This window comes from Lampris incognitus, chromosome 8, assembly GCF_029633865.1.
Source record: "Lampris incognitus isolate fLamInc1 chromosome 8, fLamInc1.hap2, whole genome shotgun sequence".
Classification (NCBI taxonomy): domain Eukaryota; kingdom Metazoa; phylum Chordata; class Actinopteri; order Lampriformes; family Lampridae; genus Lampris; species Lampris incognitus.
In genome coordinates this window covers 6,874,732-6,897,860 of record NC_079218.1, presented here as the reverse complement: position 1 = coordinate 6,897,860, position 23,129 = coordinate 6,874,732, and the positions used below count along the sequence as shown (strand labels likewise).

General features: G+C 48.6%; 1 protein-coding gene across 1 annotated transcript in view; it reads right to left on the bottom strand.

The window, feature by feature from the left end:
* Positions 1–3,790: 3,790 nt before the first annotated feature.
* Positions 3,791–23,129, bottom strand: part of uvrag (UV radiation resistance associated gene) — a 153,089-nt gene continuing 133,750 nt past the window's right edge. The window contains exons 15-16 of the mRNA XM_056285197.1: positions 17,630–17,721; positions 3,791–6,910 (exon numbers count right to left, since the gene is read on the bottom strand). Of these exons, the coding sequence (XP_056141172.1) occupies positions 6,088–6,910; positions 17,630–17,721 (915 nt within the window). The 3' untranslated portion in view covers positions 3,791–6,087. The remainder of the gene's footprint in view (positions 6,911–17,629; positions 17,722–23,129) is intronic.

Sequence of the window (23,129 nt, the reverse complement as noted above, 5' to 3'; positions counted from 1 at the left end):
TGTCGTCAATATGGCGGCATCAGAAGAGACATTTATGTGCATGTAAATCATCAGGATTGTGGCTTTATTAGGCAACATCGTAGCAGTCCAAACTAAGGGGGTATGTCAGTTACAAGCACATGATATGCTTCCAGTGCGTTTGCTAGTGCTAACCGTGGTCAGCGAGCTTCATGATCTGGAACTCTGACACACCAGCAAACTTGGATTTGACTCACTTGAGCGCATTATGGGGGGGGGGAGGAGCAGGGGGGCTTTCATTCGATCCCAACAGGGTTTACTTAAGGTGTTGAACTCGCTGTGAAGGAGTCACATGTGCTTGTGCTTCGGCACGCCACATGGCTGCGGACGTCCATGTGGCTGCCGGAGACGAGCTGTGATGTGTGAGGGCCGACCCTCGCGGGGCGCTGCTCGCTCCAAGACACACAGGTTCAGTAAAACAAGAAGGTAACGCCATGAGCCCAGACGCACGCCCTTTTCATCGTGTTGTATCTTTCACGAGGCTCTGGGCGCGAGGCGGATTACACAGCTGTGATGACTGCAGCGGGGAAAATGACGGAGACCGAAGGGAATATCTGAGAACGCTTGGCGACCAGACGCGTCGTTCAGGCCAACGTATTATTTACTGTAAACATGGAAGACGTGGAAGTGATGAAAGTCCTTCAGCGTGTAGTATATCTGGAATCCAGACTTCATACCTGATTCATATTTTGTACAGCATCCCAGATAGCATCCGGATGTGAGCAATGATGTGGCACTGATGGTCTTCTTCTGGCCCTGACAAGATGGATGTGAGCCTGAAGTGGCCCACATGTATAATAGCAAATATGGCCCAAATACGCCAAATCAAATGTGGGCCTTTTCTGGCAAAGACTCGGTGCTCTGGGCAACATGTGATCTGGATGTGACCCTGAAGTGGCCCGTGTGGTAAATGGTGAATATGGCCCAAATATCACAAAACAAATATGGGCCACCTCTGGCAAATATGTGGCACATGCGGCATTGCTATGGCTTGGTTCTGGCCCAGATCTGGCAAACAGCAGCGGACCGCCCGAGTGCCATCATTCCATGTGGTATGTGGGCCGGATGAAGTGTCAGGTGTGGGACGGGTCCGGGCCACAGCAGTTTTACTATCTGGGTCAGACATGAAGTCGAGGCATGTGGCCGAGGCGTAATGGGTAGTGTGATGTCAGTCAAGACAGTGTTTAAATTTCAGTTGTTGAATTAATTGTGCGATAGCATATGCTGTTAAAACTGAGTAATGTTAGCCTGTCTCATCATGCAAGGATGATAAAAAAAAATCAGATGAAGTTGCAAAGTTTTGAGAACCTGCAACCATAAACCTTATTTTGTAAAATGCTCTTTACTTTATGTTGGTACATGTCTGAAAGAGTATTTTTAGAAGTCAGTTTTACAGTGATAAATAATGCTGTCAAAAACAACGGCAGGTAAATATTGCTGGGAAAAAGTGCTCATCACATCACTGTATCACTAAATACATATTTACGATGACACTGGATATGTTATCAAGGTTAAAGTTTTCATCACGTTGATGATTCTGTAAAATAGTATTTTTGGCACATCATGAGAGGTCACGTCTGGTTTTAGTAGGATATTGTTACTGTGTTTTTTGGTTTGGAGGCAGTGGCACTGATGAAAAGACAGGAGGTGGAGGAGTTGAAGATGCTAAGATTTTCACTGGGAGTGATGAAGAAAGACAGGATTAGGAACGATTATATTAGAGGGACAGCTCAGGTTGGACGGTTTGGAGACAAAGCAAGAGAGGCAAGATTGAGATGGTTTGGACATGTGTGGAGGAGAGATGCTGGGTATATTGGGAGAAGGATGCTGAATATGGAGCTGCCAGGGAAGAGGAGAAGAGGAAGGCCAAAGAGGAGGTTTATGGATGTGGTGAGGGAGGACATGCAGGTGGCTGGTGTGACAGAGGAAGATGCAGAAGACAGGAAGAAATGGAAACGGATGATCCGCTGTGGCGCCCCCTAACGGGAGCAGCCGAGAGTAGTAGTCGTAGTAACAGTAGTAGTAGTAGTTTTAGTACTAGTAGTAGTGGCAGTAGTAACAGCAGTGGTATCAGTAGTAGTGGTAGTATCAGTAGTAACAGTAGTAGTAGTAGTAGTAGTAGTGGTAGTCGTAGCAGTAGAACCAGTAGTAGTAGTAGTGGTATTGGTAGTAGTAGCAATAGAACCAGTAGTAGTAGTAGTAGTAGTAGTGGTAGTCGTAGCAGTAGAACCAGTAGTAGTAGTAGTGGTATTGGTAGTAGTAGCAATAGAACCAGTAGTAGTAGTGGTGGTAGATTGTTACTTTGAAGATAAGGTAGTATATTGAGTGGTCAGCAGCTGTGTGCCCTCTAGAGCATTAACCATGCAAGTTTTTATCCAGTATCTCATCCAGGAAAGGCAAACGAGCCACAGTCGTAGGTCAAATCTTCTGATGTCGTGTTTGGTAGAACCAGAACCCTGCACAGCCTCGGCTCTTAAAGACACTCATGAGTACTGTGCTTTGATGAAAATTAAGTTAGAAATCCTTTTGTTCCTTTTTTGGTTTAAGGGCAGTTTATCTTAAAATGGAGGACCTGTTACATCATACAGTATATTTAATATTAAGTGCTATAATGCTACGATGAACTTTTGCATGATGCCACGGTTGAAAGTTGTTTTCAGTTTGGGTGCCACCAGATTTGGAGCTCAAATGAGAAGTATGGGGTTGTGTATTTACTTTCTAAACATTGAAAGTATCGAGATTTCACAGGGCGACACACACACACACACACACACACACACACACACACACACACACACACACACACACACACACACACACACAGTGAATCCTTCCAAACACAAAGCAGGAAATCCAGCGCAGCAAAACACTAATACCTGAACAAAGAACTAGTAAAGACCACGAGCTTTATATTCCACATTGTGTGTATGTGTATATACATATATATATGTGTGTGTGTATGTATATATAATCCAGTGAGTCAAGTAAATTCTTTATGAGACAGTTCAAGCCTGTTTCAGGCCTGTTTTATGGACAGCTGATGATTGCTTATGGCATGAAACAGGCTTGTACTGTCTCATGACGAATTTGCTTGACTCACCGGATTATTTTGCTCCTTATTTGTTGAGCACTTTCCCTACCACTGAATGTTTCCTTTAACAAAGTTACTTATATATCAGTCCACAGGATGTTGCAATGAAACCTTCGATGTAGAAAAAAGAGCTCAACAGTTCAGGAGCAAAGATATATGATTTGTAGCTCAAAGTTGTTAAATGGCCCAACAAGCTCGTGTCGTGCTCAGTGCGCTCATCAGCTGCACTGTTGTTACTGACTTCCCGTGATGAGGGGATCCATCAACACCGTAACGTCAACTGAGTTTTTCTTTTTAAATAATGACAAACGTTACTTTTCGGCCTTTTTCTTCATATTCGTTCCACCCTGTAGAATGTTCAACCTCTACTAAGCAGCTCCGCTGGAGCAGTCGGGGCATCAGTATCTTTTTTAGGGGCAGAAATGAATATGAATTCAGGCGTATTTTTAAAAAAAGATTGATCCATGTCGCCGCTCCTTTTTCTCTAATCATTCAGGAGTTATTCTAGAAGATTCCTGTTTGCAAGGGCTTGCACATCCGCCCGTTTCTAAATCTTTTACAATTAAAGTCCCAAAATCCTTCAGTTAAAAAAGGATTGCGGTTATGGCAGTAGCCACCACATGCCGTCCATGCTGCAGACCTGAAGCACACCAAAGCACAAACATACGCAGGAAAGGCTTTTAAAGGGGGCTTCATCCATCCATGCCACTGGACTGTGAGTCTTTAATAACAAAAAACAACCTCCGATACAAAAGTTTATGTACATGGTCACTTGCTGTACTATACAGCAGTTTATGGAAATGATGTAATATGGTTATTTTCATCTTAAATACAATACATTTCAACAGTCAGCTACCACAGTACTCGATCAGAAATAAAAAGTGGGATGCTGTTAGTGAGTCTGTCTTTGTTACTGCAGGTGCTAAAAATATGAGCTGGCTACGTCAGCTTGTGTCCATCAGGAATTTTGTGTTTCATTCAACACCCATACGCAGATGATGTACTTCTAACAATGGACAATATCAGTGAGTGACTTCCTGTGGTGTTGGGAAAAAAAGAAACCGAAATACAATTTCCTTGGAAACACAACACACATAAATCATTGAGAGACTTAAATAATACTAATTACTACCAACGGATACCAGTGCAAGAAAGCAAAGTCTTTCAAAACAGGAGACATTGCGGACAAAGGTCAAGTCACAGACGACAGGGTTGAGATTTAAAAAGCAGATACTTGCCAGTGATGGAGCCTGAGTAACACATTTTATCAGAGTATAGATGCATACTTCCATTATTTGGTCTAGTTAGTGAAAGAATTATCGGACATGACATTAATATTGATATTATTATTGATGGGGTATACGTAGAAGACCAAAAAAAAAAAAATCCAAGACAAAAGGGGTCACGAAGAACTGTGAAAAGAAAGAGAAATTGCACTGTATCCCTGTCATGTGCCGTAGTCTCCAACCTCCCACTCATGTGGTCTTCACTGAAAACATGAAGAGGTATCCAACCCCCCCATGTGGAAAAGGAAAGAGGGGTTGCCCTGTCAAATCATGGGGCTTTGAGATGCAGTGTGGGACAGCAGGCGAATGTCTGACTGGGTTATTGGATTTAGCTCCTGCCTTGCTTTGTGATAGCTAGCTGCAATGTCCGTTAGGTGATGCAGTTCGAAGGTCATCAGTGGTGCAACTTGAAACAAACCTTACATTGGTTGTACAGGGCTGTGCAGGGTAGGATACGTAGGCTATGTGGAGACAGGTTACATCATACACTGACACGCCACCCAAACAACACATCCACCCACCCACTGTCCTTCACCTGGAATAAAGGCCTTGGAACGTATCCCAGCCGCAAACACTTGCTTCTACAGCCAACAAAGGTGAAACTATTGGGGGAGTGGGCTTAAGTTTGGACTATTCATTTACCAAAGGAAGACAAAAGTTAATCGATTCTCTTTTCAAATTCTCTAATAAGCAGAAGGGACTGACAAGCTGAACCTGTTCTGGGCGTGTGCTCCCATATGATCCTATGACTGAGAAAATGGCCAAAACCTGGGTAAGTAATAGCCCCCCAAAAAAGAAAAATATATATATTATAGCTCCCACAACTGTTCCTCAGGTTATAAACAAACTCCCCATAGCTTGCTCAAGCAAGTTCAGAGTCAAACTTCCTACAAAACTCAAACGGTGATAGGTCAAACAAAGAGAAGCTCAGTCTGTTGAGGTGATCCATGGCAAGTTGAGGCACAGTGAAAGGAGGGTCAGGCTTTCAGAGCCCTGAAATTTAGTGACATACAAGTAGCAACCCATCTAACAATGTAATGGACCACGGTGGTGTAGAATGTAGTCCATATCCTGTAAAACTGGCAACACATGGTTGTGGAGGACGTTAATGGAGGAAAAAAACAAAAACCCAGTGGTTCAGATTAGTAACAAAATGTTGAATCTTTTTGCATTAAGTGCCAATTATATATCTAATTTGTTGAGTTTAATTTAATCCCTCCAAATACTAATGCTTTTCTGCTTTTAGGACAAATACCTATAATTACTGAGATGATTCAGAGTTGACATAGGGGACAATTATCAACATGGAGTCCAGAAAAATACCCATAGTAATAAAAAGAAGAAAAAAAACATCTGTTAATTAATATCAATCTTTAAAAAAAAAACCCAAAACAAATAGATGAGTGCCCTGCAAAAGTAAAAGACCAACTTAAGCTCAGTCCCAATGCTTCCACTTTAAACCATGTTTCAGTTAAAGGATTATGATAGAAATGTTAACCAGAAGTGCAAATTGGTCATTATTCCAGAATAGTTCCTACATATTTTTTGATGCTATGATGCTAGGAGGAAGGAGTTACTTTTGTGAACTCAACTCCCCTCCTCTATGTTCACGTCCCTGACTTGCGTCTGTCCGAACCCACCCTGTACATGTCCAATGTTCGCACTCCTCCCTCTCCATCTAGGTCCTTCACCTCACTTGTCCGAGTTCTTGCGTGGTCGTCGGAAGCTGGACGTATTTTCACTTAGTGCATAGATGCGCCTTGAGAACTCCTCAAAGCCAGCGCCTAGCTCGCCCAGCACTTGCTCATCACACTCCACGGCCACCGCCTGGTCCACAGGGATGCATGGGTAGTCTTCCAGCCGGGCCCCATCTCCCAGACCTAGTCCTAGTCCCAGACCCAGGCCTGTAGCCTCTGTGCCCATAATTTCTTCCGCCTGCTCCACTGAACAGCGCAGCTCTGGGACCAGGCCGCTGGGCCCTGCCATCCCCTGACCTGGTACCAAAGAGCCATTCATGGCGTTCGTGTGCTGGCCGGTGGGCAACACTTCCTCACCAGTGTCCAACACTGGAATAAAGGACTCAGAGGCAACTGTGCTGTTGGGTTGTTGCTCCTCCGTATCTCCTTCTCCATTGCCATCAAACTCTCCTTCAGCCCTCTCTTTTATCTCCACTTCTACCTCCCTATCGCCATCCCGCTCTTCCTGTTCCTTGACCTTAAGAGTCTTGGTCAGACTGAGTGAAGCCATGCCAGCATCCAGGGAGGAGGAGAGATGTTTGGGTGAGGGTGAGGGTGGCGCCAGGCCAACGGGGGGCTGCTGCTCAGCCATGGCGGTGTTGTAGCTTGGTGGAGGGGTAGCCTTATATTTGAGCTTATCGGCCTCAGAGCTGGCCCTCTTCCTTAGGCCTCTGTCTGGGGAGCTACTGTGTCGAGGATAACCTATTTCCGACACAGTACTTATGCTGAGCTGGGACTTGACTGGTACTGGGATGGAGCTGGAGCTGTGGTGTCTGTCACTGTGAGGTGGAAAAGAGAGAGAGAGAGAGACAGAGAGAGTCAGTGTATGAATACAGAAAAAGAGATCAAGACGGATACTGGATGTGAATTAAACAAAGAAGGGTCCACAGATTGCATTAAGACTTCTTTCGGGTCACATTTCTCTAGTCAGTATTGTAGGACTACATCTATGAGCTTGTGACTATGAAAGGGTCAAACAACAAAGTAGACACTAGGCTCTGTTGCACCAAATTCAGTGGCCAGGTTACACCTCACAGATGCAGGATTTAGAATACAGCTGCATTTATCCTACCAACCCACACCAGAGGGTGGGAGGTAAAGAGAGCGAGAGGGATTGCGACACCCAGCCTCCACTTGAAACTGCTTCTGGATTGATCTCATGTGCTCCCTTCCTACCCGCTTGCCTATGATCTAGAAGGGAGACAGCTGCAAGCCTCTGCAAATCACTCTGTGCACATTTAAAAAAAAAAAAGCCTCTGCAGTCTGTGCGACTATATGTGGGCGCTGCAGACTAAAAGGAGCGCAGCAGGAGTCTGGCCAAGTATGTAGGACCTCTGAATAACAGATAACAGACTCATGATCTGGGACGACCCAACTCCCCCTCCCTCCCTCCTCCTCCTTTTAAGGTCATAAATTAACTTAAATGGGGGCCCCACGGTTTCTTCCGATATGCCGGGACCGTGCATACTTCAGGAGCCTACTTAGTGGTACGCTTAACCTGAACATTTAGCTATCTGAGAAGCCAAAGCACTGGATCAGTGGGGTCAAGGGTGCAGTTGGGCCCCCCTGTGCTCCTCAGAGGTCCACATGTGACTGGTTAGAGGACTAAGCTCTGCCTGTTCGGATGGAGGTGCAGCCATCCAACAAGTCCCCCTCCATTTGAAGGCTCTCAGACAGTCTTGCTTTGTGACAATGGCACTTGGAAAACCAGTGGTGGGAGCAGTGATTGGCAATCCCACTGACACACTCACTGCATCATGGTGGTTTACAGCACTAACATACGATATAGCTTGTAAAATGGTGGCTGACCGTGACCTTTCCTGACCCCCCTATAAAGGTGATGCTTTCAAAAGGTTCACACACAGAACAAGAGGAAACTTCAAAATGCTTCACGATAAATGAAGATCCTCAATGGCCTTTTGGGGTGGTACGTAAAAGCTCATGAAACAACCTATAAATACCGGCGCCTCATGGCAAACATTCCAGCAAATTACAAGAATGTAGTAGAAAAGGTTAGATGGTCAAGCGAGGTCCAAGTAAAGTAAATAAGGATAATGACTTGATATTCCGAGTGTGCCTCTTTATTGGTCAAAAGTGAAGGCAGACTCTGGTACTTTACTTGGCAGTACATGTCCAGCAAAACATATAATTTAATTCTCCTGACGGACTTCAACACCTACTGGCTAATACTGCTGAAGCAGGATTGGGATGTCCCCCCTTCCCATTCATTTTAGAGCGAAAGAAATGAAAGAAAAAGAAAAGAATGAATAGAAACATGTTTAACGGTTTGCCATTAAATACGTGTATCTGCGCATCCGGGAGGTGTGGCAGTCTATTCCATTGCCTATCAACACGGGGATCGGCGGTTCGAATCCCTGCGTTACCTCCGGCTCGGTCGGGTGTCCCTACAGACACAATTGGCAGTGTCTGCGGGTATCTGTCCTGGTCGGGGCACCTTTTCGGGGGGAGGGGGAACTGTGGGATCCTCTCATGTGCTGCGTCCCCCTGGTGAAACTCCTCACTGTCAGGTGAAGAGATGCGGCTGGTGACTCCACATGTATGGGAGGAGGCATGTGGTAGTCAGCAGCCCTCCCCGGATCGGCGACCGGGACGGCTCGGAAGAGTGGGGTACTTGGCCAAATACAATTGGGGAGAAGAAAAAAAAAGGGGGGGGGATCCCAAAAATAAATAAATAAATAACTAGATAGATAGATAAATAGGTGTATCTGCTAAAACCATCACGGTCTTTGTTGGGCCTAATCCAAAACGAAAGCGTTTGAGATGTGGTGGAACGAAGGAACAAGAGGAGATTCCATGAGAAGTCGATTATCATTTTAGTAACTGGAAAACACGGCGCAGGCTGCCTGAAACACAAGACAAGTTTGGAAACCAGAGACGACTGATACGAAGAAGAAAAAGAAGTTTCCATGCATAATTTATAACACGCTAATCAGTAACAACCAGCTCGTAGCCGGGCTGAGGAATGCCCTCATGACGGCCGCTCTGATTTGAATTAATATCAGACGTCTTTATCTCCAATTCTCCCCACTTTCATTACCTGCTGGTACCGGCTCACTTCCACTCCTGTTACCGTGCACCAGATCCGTGTTAGTAACACAGGGTCCTGGTTTTTGTTGGCAGACAAGGATGCATGCAGATATGTCACACTGACAGATGAACACGGGCGCGTTTCTCTTTGTGCAGGGATGCCATAATTCTTCAGCATAATGAGCCTTTCTTATTAAAAGCGCATTTTTTAAGCAGGTTTCTACTATTAATCATGTCCCAGAAAGACTTCTTTATGATGCCAGCATGGCTGGAGAGTAGGTGCGTCAGTGAGGAGGGCAGCCAGGCAAACCTCAGGGCTGTAATAACCTTCTTTTTTTTTTTTCATACAACACATTTTAACTGAACATGGCTTTTTTAATGGAGGCAATTAGGCGGTCCCCGTACGGCCCCGGTGACCGTGTACTCATGAAGTGTGCGCTTGAGCTGAGAGAGTTGAGCTGCTGAAAAACACTTCCTAAAAGTGATTGTAAAAGCAGGAACCCATCGAGCAAAGAGAGCAGCACGCGATGGGAGAGCGATCCTTCATGCAGGAAAACCCATCTCAACGTCTCACCGCCAGGTGAAGGCTGGGGCAAACGGGTAAAGGCTGGGGCAAACGGGGAACTCGAAGCTCAGTTTGTCTTATTATTCTTTCTAATTATCACTGCCGTTCACCTTCCGTGTGATATTCCTACTCTTCTTTTTTTTGTGTGGAATTTCCCCCCTTTTTCTCCCCAACTGTATCCGGCCAACCACTCCACTCCTCCGAGCCGTCCCGGTCGCTGCTCCACCACACTCTGCCGATCCGGGGAGGGCTGCAGACTACCACATGCCTCCTCCGATACACGTGGAGTCGCCAGCCGCTTCTTTTCACCTGACAGGAGTTTCACCGGGGGGACGTAGCGCGTGGGAGGGTCACGCTACCCCCCCCCCAGTTCCCCCTCCCCACCCAAACAGGCACCCCGGCCGACCAGAAGAGGTGCCAGTGCAGCGACCAGGACACACACCCACATCCGGCCTCCCACCCGCAGACACGGCCAATTGTGTCTGTAGGGACGCCGGACCAAGCCGGAGGTAACACGGGGATTCAAACTGGTGATCCCTGTGTTGGTAGGCAACGGATTAGACCGCCATGCTACCTGGACGGATATTCCTACTATTAGCACTTATGAAGCATCACTCCTGCAGTAGAGACAAGCTTTTTTTGGGGGGGGGAGGTAATATTTTTCCTACAGTTGGTTTAAAGCATTTGCATCACTGCAGCAGGAAAGTTGATTTTTCTTTTCATTTTTCTTCCCCTTCTCTGCTGCTCACATATCAAACCTGGCATATTTGAGGCTGGTCCAAGAATTTAGCAAACCAAACTGTTCCACTGTCTAATCCCTCGACAAGCCTCATAACGTGATCCCGCTCATATCAATATCCTGCTAAGGTGCCGTGACTCTGGGCCAAAACAAACAGCAGCAGATAAGATGTGGTCTTCTGATGGGATAAGGAAGTCTCCCTGGAGCCACTGAGGCAAACATTACTCAGATGTGATGTGTGCACCACGGAGGAAGCCCAGTCTTCCTCATGTCATGACAGGGCAAGGCTCCGTGGCCGTCTGGCCTATAAGGTTAGGGAGAAATCCAATTATTCAAAAACCGCATAAGCATGTGATAAAAACACACATGTAATTATAGTTGTCAGTATTAACGGCCTTCATGTTGCCAGTTATGTGTTGTCTGCTGTGTTAGATCGATTCTTAAGCTGTCTGATTTCTCACAATTTTGTCACGTGAGAAATCCTTAAATGTACATGTATAGAACATGAAGTCTTCTGCTTGGTACTCTGATCAGTACTAGAGCAAAGCAGCGCTGCTCATCAGCAACATGACTGTGCTGTTTCCTTTGCAGCATATCTGATAAAGATACTGACAGCGTTCTTACACCCCCCCCTTTTTTCCTCCCCAATTGTATCTGGCCAATTCCCCCCCCCCCTTCTGAGCTGTCCTGGTTGCTGCTCCATCCCCTCTGCTGATCTGGGGAGGGTTGCAGACTACCACGTCTCCCCCGATACATGTGGAGTCACTAGCTGCTTCTTTTCACCTGACAGTGAGGAGTTTCACCAGGGGGACGTAGCGCGTGGGAGGATCACGCAATTTCCCCCCCCACCCCCCCGAACAGGCGCCCCGACTGACCGACCAGGACACACACCCACATCCGGCTTCCTACCCGCAGCCACGGCCAATTGTGTCTGTAGGGACGCCCCACCAAGCCGGAGGTAGCACAGGGATTCGATCCGGCGATCCCCGTGTTGGTAGGCAACGGAGTAGACCACCATGCTACCCGGACGCCCGGGGACAGCGTTCTTTTAAAATATAGTCTTGAAGAAATAAGTTGTTTCACTGAACCTTGGGAAAAATATGGACACGCATATACACCCGTCCATTCACTAAATGGTGACAAATACACTCTGGATCCCCACTGGTACTACAAGAAATCAGAGGAGTGTGTAATGTAGGTATGTGCGTTTGCGTACATGTATACATTCTGACGGCTTTTGGTGCCTTCCAACATGAGGTCTGAAATTCAGCCATTACAGAAGATGTAAATAGAGTCACAGAGGCAATCCCAATCGTGATCATGGCCCCCTGCATATAGCGGTTTACAATCAACAGTGGCAAAACGTTGCTGACAGTTCGTCAGACAACTGACCGAAGCCTCTGACCAAAACAAACCAAGCCAGTTCCAACCGGTTCTGGCCACAAACCCACCTCTCTGCTAGATGACCCGTTTGCGTGTTACAGGTGGAACAGTATCATAACAAGCATGAAACCGTCCAGACCCGCGGTGCACCTGTACTGCATGTGTGGCTGCAGCAAGGCAGGGTGCAGTGACACAGGGCCACCTGCAGATGTCCCTCTCAGGTCGCCCACGAGTGAGTGAGTGACCACAATTTGCCACGCAAAGCCCACAGCGATAGTTGTGCGAAAAACAAGATGTGCTGCAGAATGGATAACCATTTAATCGCAGCTACTGATTTTTTGGACGGGGGGGGGGTTTCCCCCCCTTTTCCTCCCTAATTGTACCTGGCCAATCACCCCACTCTCTGAGCCATCCCGGTCGCTGCTCCACCCCCTGTGCCGAGCCGGGGAGGGCTGCAGACTACCACATGCCTCCTCCCATACATGTGGAGTCGCCAGGCGCTTCTTTTCACCTGACAGTGAGGAGTTTCACCAGGGGGACGTAGTGCTTGGGAGGGTCACGCTATTCCCCTCAGTTCCCCCGACCGACCGGAGCAACCAGCGATCCCCGGGTTGGCAGGCAAAGGAATAGACCGCTACGCTACCCGGACGCCCTGCAGGTACCGATTTGAGAAATTATCACAAATATTCGAAGTCAGAAACAGTCTGGGATCGATGACTATTCAAATTCCCAACACACCTGTGAAAATAGCGATTCAACACACTGGGCTGCAGTTTTACTGACAGCTGGTTGGACGACTGCTGGCTGGCTGGCTGCCCACCACCGCCGTCCGATAACATCTTGCTAACGGTGTTGAAGTCACAGTAGTAGAGTAGCCTTCTTTACTGGCTTAGTGATTCATAATAAAAGCCATCAATGTTTACACAAACACTGAAGCAAATACTAGCAAAACATATCATTTTATTTTGTTAACACTCATATTTTATATATATCATATATAATAATATAAAAATAATATAAAAATATAATATATAAAAAGGATGTTTGTTACAACTGGCATAGTTGTTGGATGTCAACTTGTAGTTGGATGTCAATGCAAGTTTTTTTTGATATTTATTTCATTTTCTAAAAGAATTTTAACTCTTGTCAAGATACCCCCCCCCCCCCCCACAGAATGAAAACCTTATCTCAACATTATTATTATTATTATTATTTTTTGCAAGAAGTAAATTTTCTAAATTTGGTAGTTAGTATTTTTGTTTTAAAAAGAACATTTTTTTAGTGAAGACGTCCAATTGTGATGGCCTGCCCGGGGTGACTCCCCGCCTGCCGCCCAATGACTGCTGGGATAGGCTCCAGCACCCCCGCCACCCTGACAGCAGGATAAACAGTCTGGATAATGGATGGATGGATGTCCAATTTTACCCCCATCTCTCGCTCTAGTTTTACTTCGGCCCCTTAATATGGCGGGTGAAATGCTCATCGTAGATGTACTTCACTCTGTACTGTCTTAATTGGCGTTCACCTGTCTAAATAGCACAAGAGTAAAAGCAGCTACAAGCCAGACATAAATGCTCTACCCCCCCCACACACACACACACACACTCTTGTGGTTTTTACATGGTTTGGATAACTTTTCTCTCCCTGCGGGTTCTTCGGCGAAGAATTCACCACCTCCAGGCGCAGCCCGACGTGTCAACAGGGACGCAGTTGGGTTTTATCATCCACCCGAGGTGTTTTATACCACACCTTGCCGCCCCCTACCTACGCATTCCAGCCTGCAGGCCGGGGGATCGGAGATGGAAGCCCTGTGAACGTCTGCCAGGCCCTCGTGGACACGGGCCGGCAAATGGGAGCACGTTGAACGCGTTTGTTTTGATCTCAGCAGTTGGTTCCATTTACCAAGTAAAGGTTTCTGTTGCCGTTCCCCCGGTTCCCTCCCTCGGCAGCAGATCTCCCTGTGTCTTGTCTTTTAACAAGCTTCCAAGCGGAAAAAAAGACAGAAAGAAAAACCATCAATCCTGCCCCTTTTTCAACGGTACTGTATACGTATATGTTATGACACCGAGTTCCTGAGACGGCGCTGTCTGGAAAGGGTCCAAAGATATGATCAGGCGTCAGCCAGACAACCGTCCTATAGCCGGCCTTCCAAAAGACGACATGCACATGTCTACACAAACCGTAGGGACTGATGAGAGTACAGCATGTAACGTATCCTCGCACACCCTCCGTCCTTACTCAGTCTTTCCACCCGCGCCGCAGAAAACGGCTCCCATGTCTGGGACGCCGGCGCGCTGGGCGGGGCCTCGAGCGCACGCTGCATTAGCTCTGCATGGAGGGTGGAGGCATTTCCAGAGGGTAATTGGAAGTGGTCCCCGCGCTCGCAGCTCTCCTCGCACCGCTCGGGACGAATGGAGGGAGGGGAGAGGTGGCCAAGGAGGGACGGAGGGAAGTGGATATCGGCCCCTCGCTCTCCCCTCTCACAGTCCACAGAGTTAACTCCCTGCAGCTGCCACGCAATTTCTATACATCCATATTTCATAAGCTTGGCCCCCACGCTGGAAATACTATCTGGATACGGGCTTTCTGGAGCGCGGGGGGGGGGGGGGGGGGGGGAGGAGAAGACTGGAATCGATACGGGAGGGGAAGAAGGGCCAGTAAAAGAAAAATATTGAGTAGAAATGAAGAAGTGCACCCCGTCTCTGAGTGCACGGTTAAGGCCTGTGAAGGCAGACACCTCCTCGGTCGGCCAGAGGAAGCGTTTGAAGCGGGTTAGAGGGCAGAAAGACGCCAGTACAACCTGCTGAGGTGCAACCCCCCCCTCCCCCCCCACACACACACAGAGGAAGAGGGCTTGTGATATTTCTGCAGCGTGTCAAATCACCAATGGCTAGCCACAGGGTTTGAAGGGGGTTTCTACAATAAGTGAGTATGGGGGACCGTCTGTGTTGCCAGTTCGATCCCTAAGCCAAAATATAACCACATGGGGTGTCCGGGTGGCGTAGCGGTCTGTTCCGATCCCCGTATCACCCCCCGGCTTGGTCGGGCGTCCCTACAGACACAACTGGCCGTGTCTGCGGGTGGGAAACCGGATGTGGGTACGTGTCCTGGTTGCTGCACTAGCGCCCCCTCTGGTCAGTTGGGGCGCCTGTTCTGGGAGAGGGGGGGAGGGCAGCGTGATCCTCCCATGTGTTATGTCCCCCTGGCGAAACTCCTCACTGTCAGGTGAAAAGAAGCGGCTGGCGACTCCACGAGGAGCCATGTGGTTGTCTGCAGCCCTCCCCGGATCGGCCGAGGGGGGCGGAGCAGCGACCGGGGCGGCTCGGAAGCGTGGGGTAATTGGCCGGGTACAATAGGGGAGAGAAGGGGGGGGGGACCACGTGCAGACCAGTGTGTGTGCACATCCCTGCATGTGTGTGTATGTGCAGCGTGAGCGTGCACGGCGGCAGCCGGCTGCCTCGCGCTCGAGAGGAGACGGGCAGCTTCTCCGTCCACAGTCCAAGACTCCTGAGTCCACACAGAGCGGCTTTTGTTCCCGTCCCCGCGGTCTCCTTGTCTACCCAGGAGCGTGGCTGTGGCGAGCAGCCGTAGAATTGTTGTACTTCTACCTCCACTTTTTTCTTTTACACTCCTGTCCACACACACACACACAGACACACACACAGACACACACACAGACACACACACACTCTGCTGTAGCCCCCTGGGTTAGTGGTCCTACGCTTTCATCCCATCTATCTTTAGGCCTTTCCACTTCCCATTTAAGTGTGTGTGTCTGTCTGTCTATGTGTGTGTGTGTTGTGTGTTGTGTGTGTCTGTGTGTGACAGAGCAGGGCCCAGGCTTTTCATGGCTTCTTTCCTTTCAAAACAAAAGATTATTCAATTAACGTGTGTAATACACATCTTCCCCGTCGCGGCCCTGGGAAAGGGGCGCAGATCAAAGACGACCTTGTGTTTTATAGGCCGGCGGCGCTGCAGTCTGACCCACGCCGGCTCCGGGTTCTAGTCCAGGGTTACGCTGCGGCCATAGCATGGGAGCAGGATGGGTCGAGAACTAAGCATTCCAGTCTACGGTGAAGCTAGCCTCGCCCAACGTCCTGTATACACACACACGTATACATGTGTATGTATGTATGTATATATATATATATTTCCCAGTGGTGATGTATTACTACCCTTGCAGACGATCCCGCCTCTGTAATTTCAGACAGTTACTGAGCTCTTCTTCTGTGGGATTGGTCGTTAACATTACAGATGTCCTGTGATAACGATCGCCTCGTCTGGAAACCTAATCCGGTCTATATACAGCTTCATTCTGCTATTCTTTTTTTTTCTTCTTTTGGATTCCCCCCCCCCCTTCTCTCCCCAACTGTACCCGGCCAATTACCCCAGTCTTACCGGTCGCTGCTCCGCCCCCTCTGCAGACTACCACATGCCTCCTCCCATACATGTGGAGTCGCCATCTGTTTCTTTTCACCTGACAGTGAGGAGTTTCGCCGGGGGGACGTAGCATGTGGGAGGATCACGCTGTTCCACCCCGACCGACCAGAGGAGGCGCAGACACAGCCGCGTGTCTGTAACACGGGGATTCGAATCGGCGATCTTCGTGTTGGAAGGCAGTGGAATAGACCACTACACTACCCGGACGCCCCTGCTATTATCAAATCGATGGTTAGTTCCTACTTCTTCCAGGAAATCTACATATAAACAGAAGCTATAAAAGAAACTGTACTATTTTATTGTGCTAGGATGCCTAACAGCATCAGGCAAAGGGGGTTGCCGTTGGAAACAAGCCGCTCAGCTAACTCGGGTACGTTTACATTTGTTTCGAGTGTTGATTAATGTACACTGGCCCTCCCCAAAGCAACGTTAAACCCCCCCCCCCCAACTTATCCATCACCCAACAGCCATCGCTTACAGGCAACAACAGCCATCGCTTACAGGCAATTTCATTTGTAGATTTTTTATCTATCCATGCTTCTTCTTCTTTCTTTTTCTTTTTACTATATTCTTTGTTTTGGTATTTTTAGCAGACAGCGATACTAGAGGCAGACATGAAAGGGGGAGAGAGAGAGGAGGGTATGACGTGCAACAACTGGATTCGAACCGGCAATGGTTGCGACAGTGTGGTATGCAGTGTAACCATTCAGCTACAGGGGGCGCCCCACCCCACGTGTTTTTTTATTGATAATGTTCAAAGTTTTTTTACTGTTTTTTTTTAATGTTCCCCCCTTTTTTTCCTCCCCCCAATTGTATCTGGCCAATCACCCCACTCTTCCGAGCCGTCCCAGTCGCTGCTCCACCCACTCCGCTGATCCGGGGAGGGCTGCAGTCTACCACGTCTCCTCCCATACATGTGGAGTCGCCAGCCGCTTCTTTTCACCTGACAGTGAGGAGTTTCACCAGGGGGACGTAGCACCTGGGAGGATCAAACTATTTCCCCCCAGTTCCCCCTCCCCCCCGAACAGGCGTCCCGACCGACCAGAGGAGGCGCTAGTGCAGCAACCAGGACACATACCCACATCCGGCTTCCCACCTGCAGACACGGCCAATTGACCAAGCCAGCGGTAACACGAGGATTCAAACTGGCGATCCCCATGTTGGTAGGCAATGGAATAGACTGCCATGCCACCCCCTATTTTAAAATGTTTGTTTCGTGTCACTGCATCTTTGTGCTGAGCATCGTATCAAGTCAAATTCCTACTGCTCACCTGCTTGGCTGTCACTTCAATTTAAACTTATTTGTTGTCCATAAGTGCTTACCATCTGACCAACAGGCCATGTTCCAGAAAGTTCTTCAGGTTGGGTAGTGTTTGCCGCAGGTCTGGGGTGGACAGGCCATGTTGATATCTCAGCTGGAAGACAGAAAAGAAGCCATAAGATTGCACAGTACTGCATCCTTTAAACCAGGGGTGTCCAACTCACGTTCCCTGAGGGCCACACTGGGAAATGAGAATCACATCCAGGGCCAGACATACTGACATGCTTTTATTAAGCAAAAAAATATCTTTTTATAGGGGGACCCCCTCCCCCCTTTTCTCCCCAATTGCATCCGGCCAATTACCCCACACCCTACACGTCCGAGCCGTCCCGATCGCTGCTCCACCCCCTCTGCTGAGCCGAGGAGGGCTGCAGACTACCACATGCCTCCTCTGATACATGCGGAGTCGCCAGCTGCTTCTTTTCACCTGACAGTGAGGAGTTTCACCAGGGGGGAGGATCACGCTATTCCCCCCAGTTCCCCCTCCCCCCTGAGCAGGTGCCCCAACCGACTAGAGGAGGCGCTAGTGCAGCAACCAGGACACATACCCGGCTTCTCACCCGCAGACACGGCCAATTGTGTCTGTAGGGACGCCCGACCGAGCCGGAGGTAACACAGGGATTTGAACCGCCGATCCCCGTGTTGGTAGGCAATGGAATAGGACGCTACACTACCTGGATGCCTGAAAATAAAATATCTTTGATTATATTGTTGCATGTCCCATATAGCCTTCTCACATACATTTGGTCCACATAAAGCCCTAAAAAAGTACCCCTGAAAAAACTGCTTAGCCATCATAGCGTTTAGTCAAGCAAAATAATGTGTTCTGATTACATTTTTACAAGTAGGCTAGCATACCGCAAACTGTTTCACAGACCTGAAAATGACAACTCAATGGTTTTGTGGGACATCTAATAAAAAATAAAAGCTCTTTTATCATGTAGTTTACATGTCCCATACAGCCTGGCCTTCTGGCATGCAGTCGGCCGCACATAAAACCCTAAAAATTATAAATAAAACTTTGCAGCCAAGCAAAACTCACATGCAGCCTATTTCACAAACCTGCATATATAACGCATCAATGTTGTTATGCTATTTAGCCACATAGATTGGCCTACTTCCAGACACCTGACATGTTTGATGCAAGTTCATCAGTTCTTGGCTTAAAGTCCTGAGCTGAGGCCACTTTCAGAATGGAGGCGGGATCTGTGAGAGGATCTGTTGAGCTTCCATCACAGAGAACATTTGCTCACACAAATAAGTGTTGAGCTTCCATCACAGAGAACATTTGCTCACACGAATAAGTGTTTCCGAGCATGCTCAGGACACAAAGGCGGAGCTGGGGCATCGTGTTTGGGATGAACGGTGCGAACTCGCCTGCCCCAATAGAGTCAAACATGGCCTTCAGTGCACCATTGCACTGTACTTCTATCAGTTATAAGTGTGAGTGCTCTGGAGCGCTGTACATTTCCGCTGCAGTGGGATTTGTAAAAAGCTCAAACCTGAAGTTCTGAGTCTCTAAGGCGGCAAATCTGCTGAATTCCGCTTCGAGTGTCTTCAGTTTTTCCGCGCATCTCTCTCAGGAAAGCAGTGGTGAGTGTTTGTGCCGCTGACTGACCCGACAGGTCAGAAAGTGAGCATGATTTCCCTGCTGCAACAAACGCAGTTTTGTTCGAAAGGCTTTCACTGCGTCATGCATATTCTAGATCAGCTGTTTGCGTCCCTGTAGATGGCGCCCCCGTCTGGTTGGTTTGGCGCCGCACGGGGCCACGCGTCGCCGTGCATACCGCAGCTACAATTAGTCGGGCTAAGATTTATTGAGAACCTAAAATGATATGTGAGCCGGATCAAAATTTGTAAAGGATCGGGCTTCCAGGTAGCATAGCGGTCTATTCTGTTTCCTACCAACATGGGGCTCGCCGGTTCGAATCCCTGTGTTACCTCCAGCTTGGTCGGGCGTCCCTACAGACACAATTGGCTGTATCTGCGGGTGGGAAGCTGGATATGCATATGTGTCCTGGTCACTACAATAGCGCCTCCTCTGGTTGGTCAGAGTGGCTGTTCAGGGGGGAGGGGGAATTGGGGGGGAATAGCCTGATCCTCCCACGCACTATGTCCCCCTAGTGAAACTCCTCACTCAGTATGTTTACATGATGTTAGAAAAAGTGGATTTATTGTGTTAGTCCGACTAAAACTGGACTTTTAAGATACATGTAAACGTGTTAGTGCGACTGAAATCGTACTAAATCGAATTTCTCGAAGTCGTACTAACACGCAAAGATAATGCAGTTGGGGATCGATTTACTCTGGCATGTATACACTTCAGTCGGCCCCGAACTGGCCTAGGCGTTCAGCGCACGATCCATAGTTCCCGCGGTCCAATAACAACCAGCTGAAAGGGGGCATATCGCCACCCACTGTACCGGGGTTGGACATACCTGCTTCAATAAAGCGATTCTCCCCCGGTTCTGGTATACTGGGACAACGACAGTAGTCCGATTACATGGCCTAATGGAGCTGGAACCCTAGCTCGACTTCACTGTGCATGGAAACGCACCGACTGTCAGGTGAAAAGAAGCGGCTGGCGACTCCACATGTATCAGAGGAGACGTGGTAGTCTGCAGCCCTGCCCGGATCGGCAGAGGGGGGTGGAGCAGAGACCAGGATGGCTCAGAAAAGTGGGGCGATTGGCCAAGTGCAATCGGTGAGAAAGGGGGGATTGTGAGGGGCCGCATTTGGCCCGCGGGCCTCGCGTTTGACACGTGTGCTTTAAACAAATGTTGGTTCTGATTCTTTTACAAGTCCTTCGGAGAAACAGCAGTGACAGTCGGGCTGAAGGAGATTTTTTTTTTCTTTTACTGTGAAATAATCCTACTTCGCCTGTTAGAAAATGATTCACGTGGACACACAATGGGCATCCTTCCCCGATAGCAGACATGTGAGCTAATGTGTAAGGTGTGTGGAGAGATGGGGGATAAAGATGTGGGTGGCAACAAAAAGCAAAACTCCGTGTTGCAACATCTGGATGAAATGGGGCGAAAAGAGCAAACCAGAACCTCCATTGTTCAGCTAAGTGCACACGCTCGCTCTCTCTTTAACTTTTCAGTAGACCTAATTCTACTTTGGCCTCCTCTGCTCCCTCCCGGCACTGTGAAAAATTAAAAAACAAAAGGCCACCTCTAAGCTCCAACTCCGGTGCCACGAATACCTCCCCGACAGTTGAGCAACGTCAAAGCAGGCCAGCTCGTGTCGTAAAAAGTTTATTTAACCTATATAACCGAACAGCAGAGGAGCATCACGCCTCACATCCAGCGTATATCTCCCGGGCCCTTCTGTCACACACACTCCATCCACAAGCCGCCATCTGTTTTCTCTCCACCGGGGCGCCATGGCAACCATTCTTCTTTATGCACACACGCTCGCCGGCGTGCGCACGCACCCACCCGCCCAGGATTAGGCGCATGTGATTCTGATTAAGGGGGGCGTGCCACGCCCACTGACACGCCTCTCGCCCTGGGTGATATGCTACCGACGCACGCCCGGCGAGGACGTGATGGGCGACAGGCACGATAACGGGGGAATTATGCCGGGATAAATGTTTGGGCCGCCGCGCTTCCCTGTATCTGTGTACGGCTCCAGGGGAGACAAATGCCCGGGTTGCGTTGTAAGATTCTGTCAGGCCCGCCGGGGTACCAGTACACACGGAGCGCTTTGTAAAGCTTGATTAACGACATGAAGAGTGGTATGAGCGTTAACACAAGAGGCTGTGCAGCCACCGCCACCGCACACACACATGTCACATGCCTGTGTGTGTGTACACTGTATACGTATACGACTGTCGGACCTCGCTGTGGCACAGTAACGACATGGCTTTAATCCCAGTGCGTCTGAGGGGCTGCCAGGGTTGTGTGTGTGTGGTGCCGTATGAACGTGTGCGTCGCTTTTCACGCTCCAACATGTTTGTGTGTGTGTCTAGTATACTTGCACATCCATCTTTGTGAGGACCAATTGTAGCTTTTTTTTCCCCCCCTGCCCCTTTTCTCCCCAATTGTACTTGGCCAATCACATGCCTCCTCCCGTACATGTGGAGTCGCCAGCCGCTTCTTTTCCCCCCGACAGTGAGGAGTTTCACCAGGGGGACGTAGCGCGTGGGAAGATCACGCTATTCCCCCCAGTCCCCCCCCCCCCGAACAGACGCCCTGACTGACCAGAGGAGGCGCTAGTGCAGCGACCAGGACACATACCCACACCTGGCTTCCCACTCGCAGACATGGCCAATTGTGTCTGTAGGGACGTCCGACCAAGCCGGAGGTAACATGGGAATTCGAACAAGCGATCCCCGGGGGTGTTGGTAGGTAACGGAATAGACTGCCACGCTACTGGGACGCCGATCAATTTGAATTTTTAACCATCAGAGTGAGGACATTTTGGCCAGTCCTCACTTCTTTAAGGCTCTATTTTAGCGTTAGGATTTGGGTAAGGGTTCAGGTTACGGTAAGGGTTCAGGTTAGGTTAAGGGTTAAGGTTAGGTTAAGGGTAAGGGTTCAGGTTAGGTTAAGGGTAAGGGTTCAGGTTAGGTTAAGGGTTAAGGTTACGGTAAGGGTTCAGGTTAAGGGTTCAGGTTAGGTTAAGGGTTAAGGTTAGGTTAAGGGTAAGGGTTCAGGTTAGGTTAAGGGTTCAGGTTACGGTAAGGGTAAAGGTTAAGGGTTCAGGTTAGGATAAGGGTTAAGGTAAGGGTTCAGTTTAGGGTAAAGGTTAGGGTTAGGGTTAAGGGTTCAGGTTGGGATAAGGGTTAACGTTAAGGTCAGGGTTAAGGTTAGGCATATAGTTCTGATTGTTAAGGTTCGGGTTAAGGGCTAGGGAATGACTGTAGTCAATGAGGAGTCCTTACAAAGATAGAAGTACATGAATGTGTGTGTGTGTGTCTTCCACCTCCATAGGCTCCCTCTCCTCGCTCCCTAAGGGAACCAGAGCACCAACTGTCAGGACAGTATCAGAGTGCTGCTTTATCACAAGCTGCCCAAAGTGGGAGAGCCTCGGCGGTCCAAGCCCTTCTAAAACAACACAGACAACCATTCATGGCTCAGATTAAACCCTATGGCCTGACCGAATGACGGTGGTGCGCTGTCCACAGCAGCAGCTGAATGGAATATGGTTTGAAACAGCAGGCCAAAATCAATAACACCCCCGATTTAGAAACAGAAAGATCATAACAACATGGGGGAAAAGAGGACTCGAGTGTTCCACGTCTAGATACGAAAAAAGGAAATCTCAACATCCCAGAAATCTTGACAAGAGTAAGCTCTGGATATGAATCAGACTCGAGCACGGGTTCTGCAGAGGCAGACGAGACTGGTCGGGCATGCTGTGTTTTTGTCTAGGTGGCGTAACACTTCACCAAATTCTTGGTGAGAGAGGCGGGCTGAGCTGTCAAGTGTGTGTATTGGGAACCTGCTGACATATACACCTGTGAAAGAACGAAAGAGAGGAAGGAAATGACTA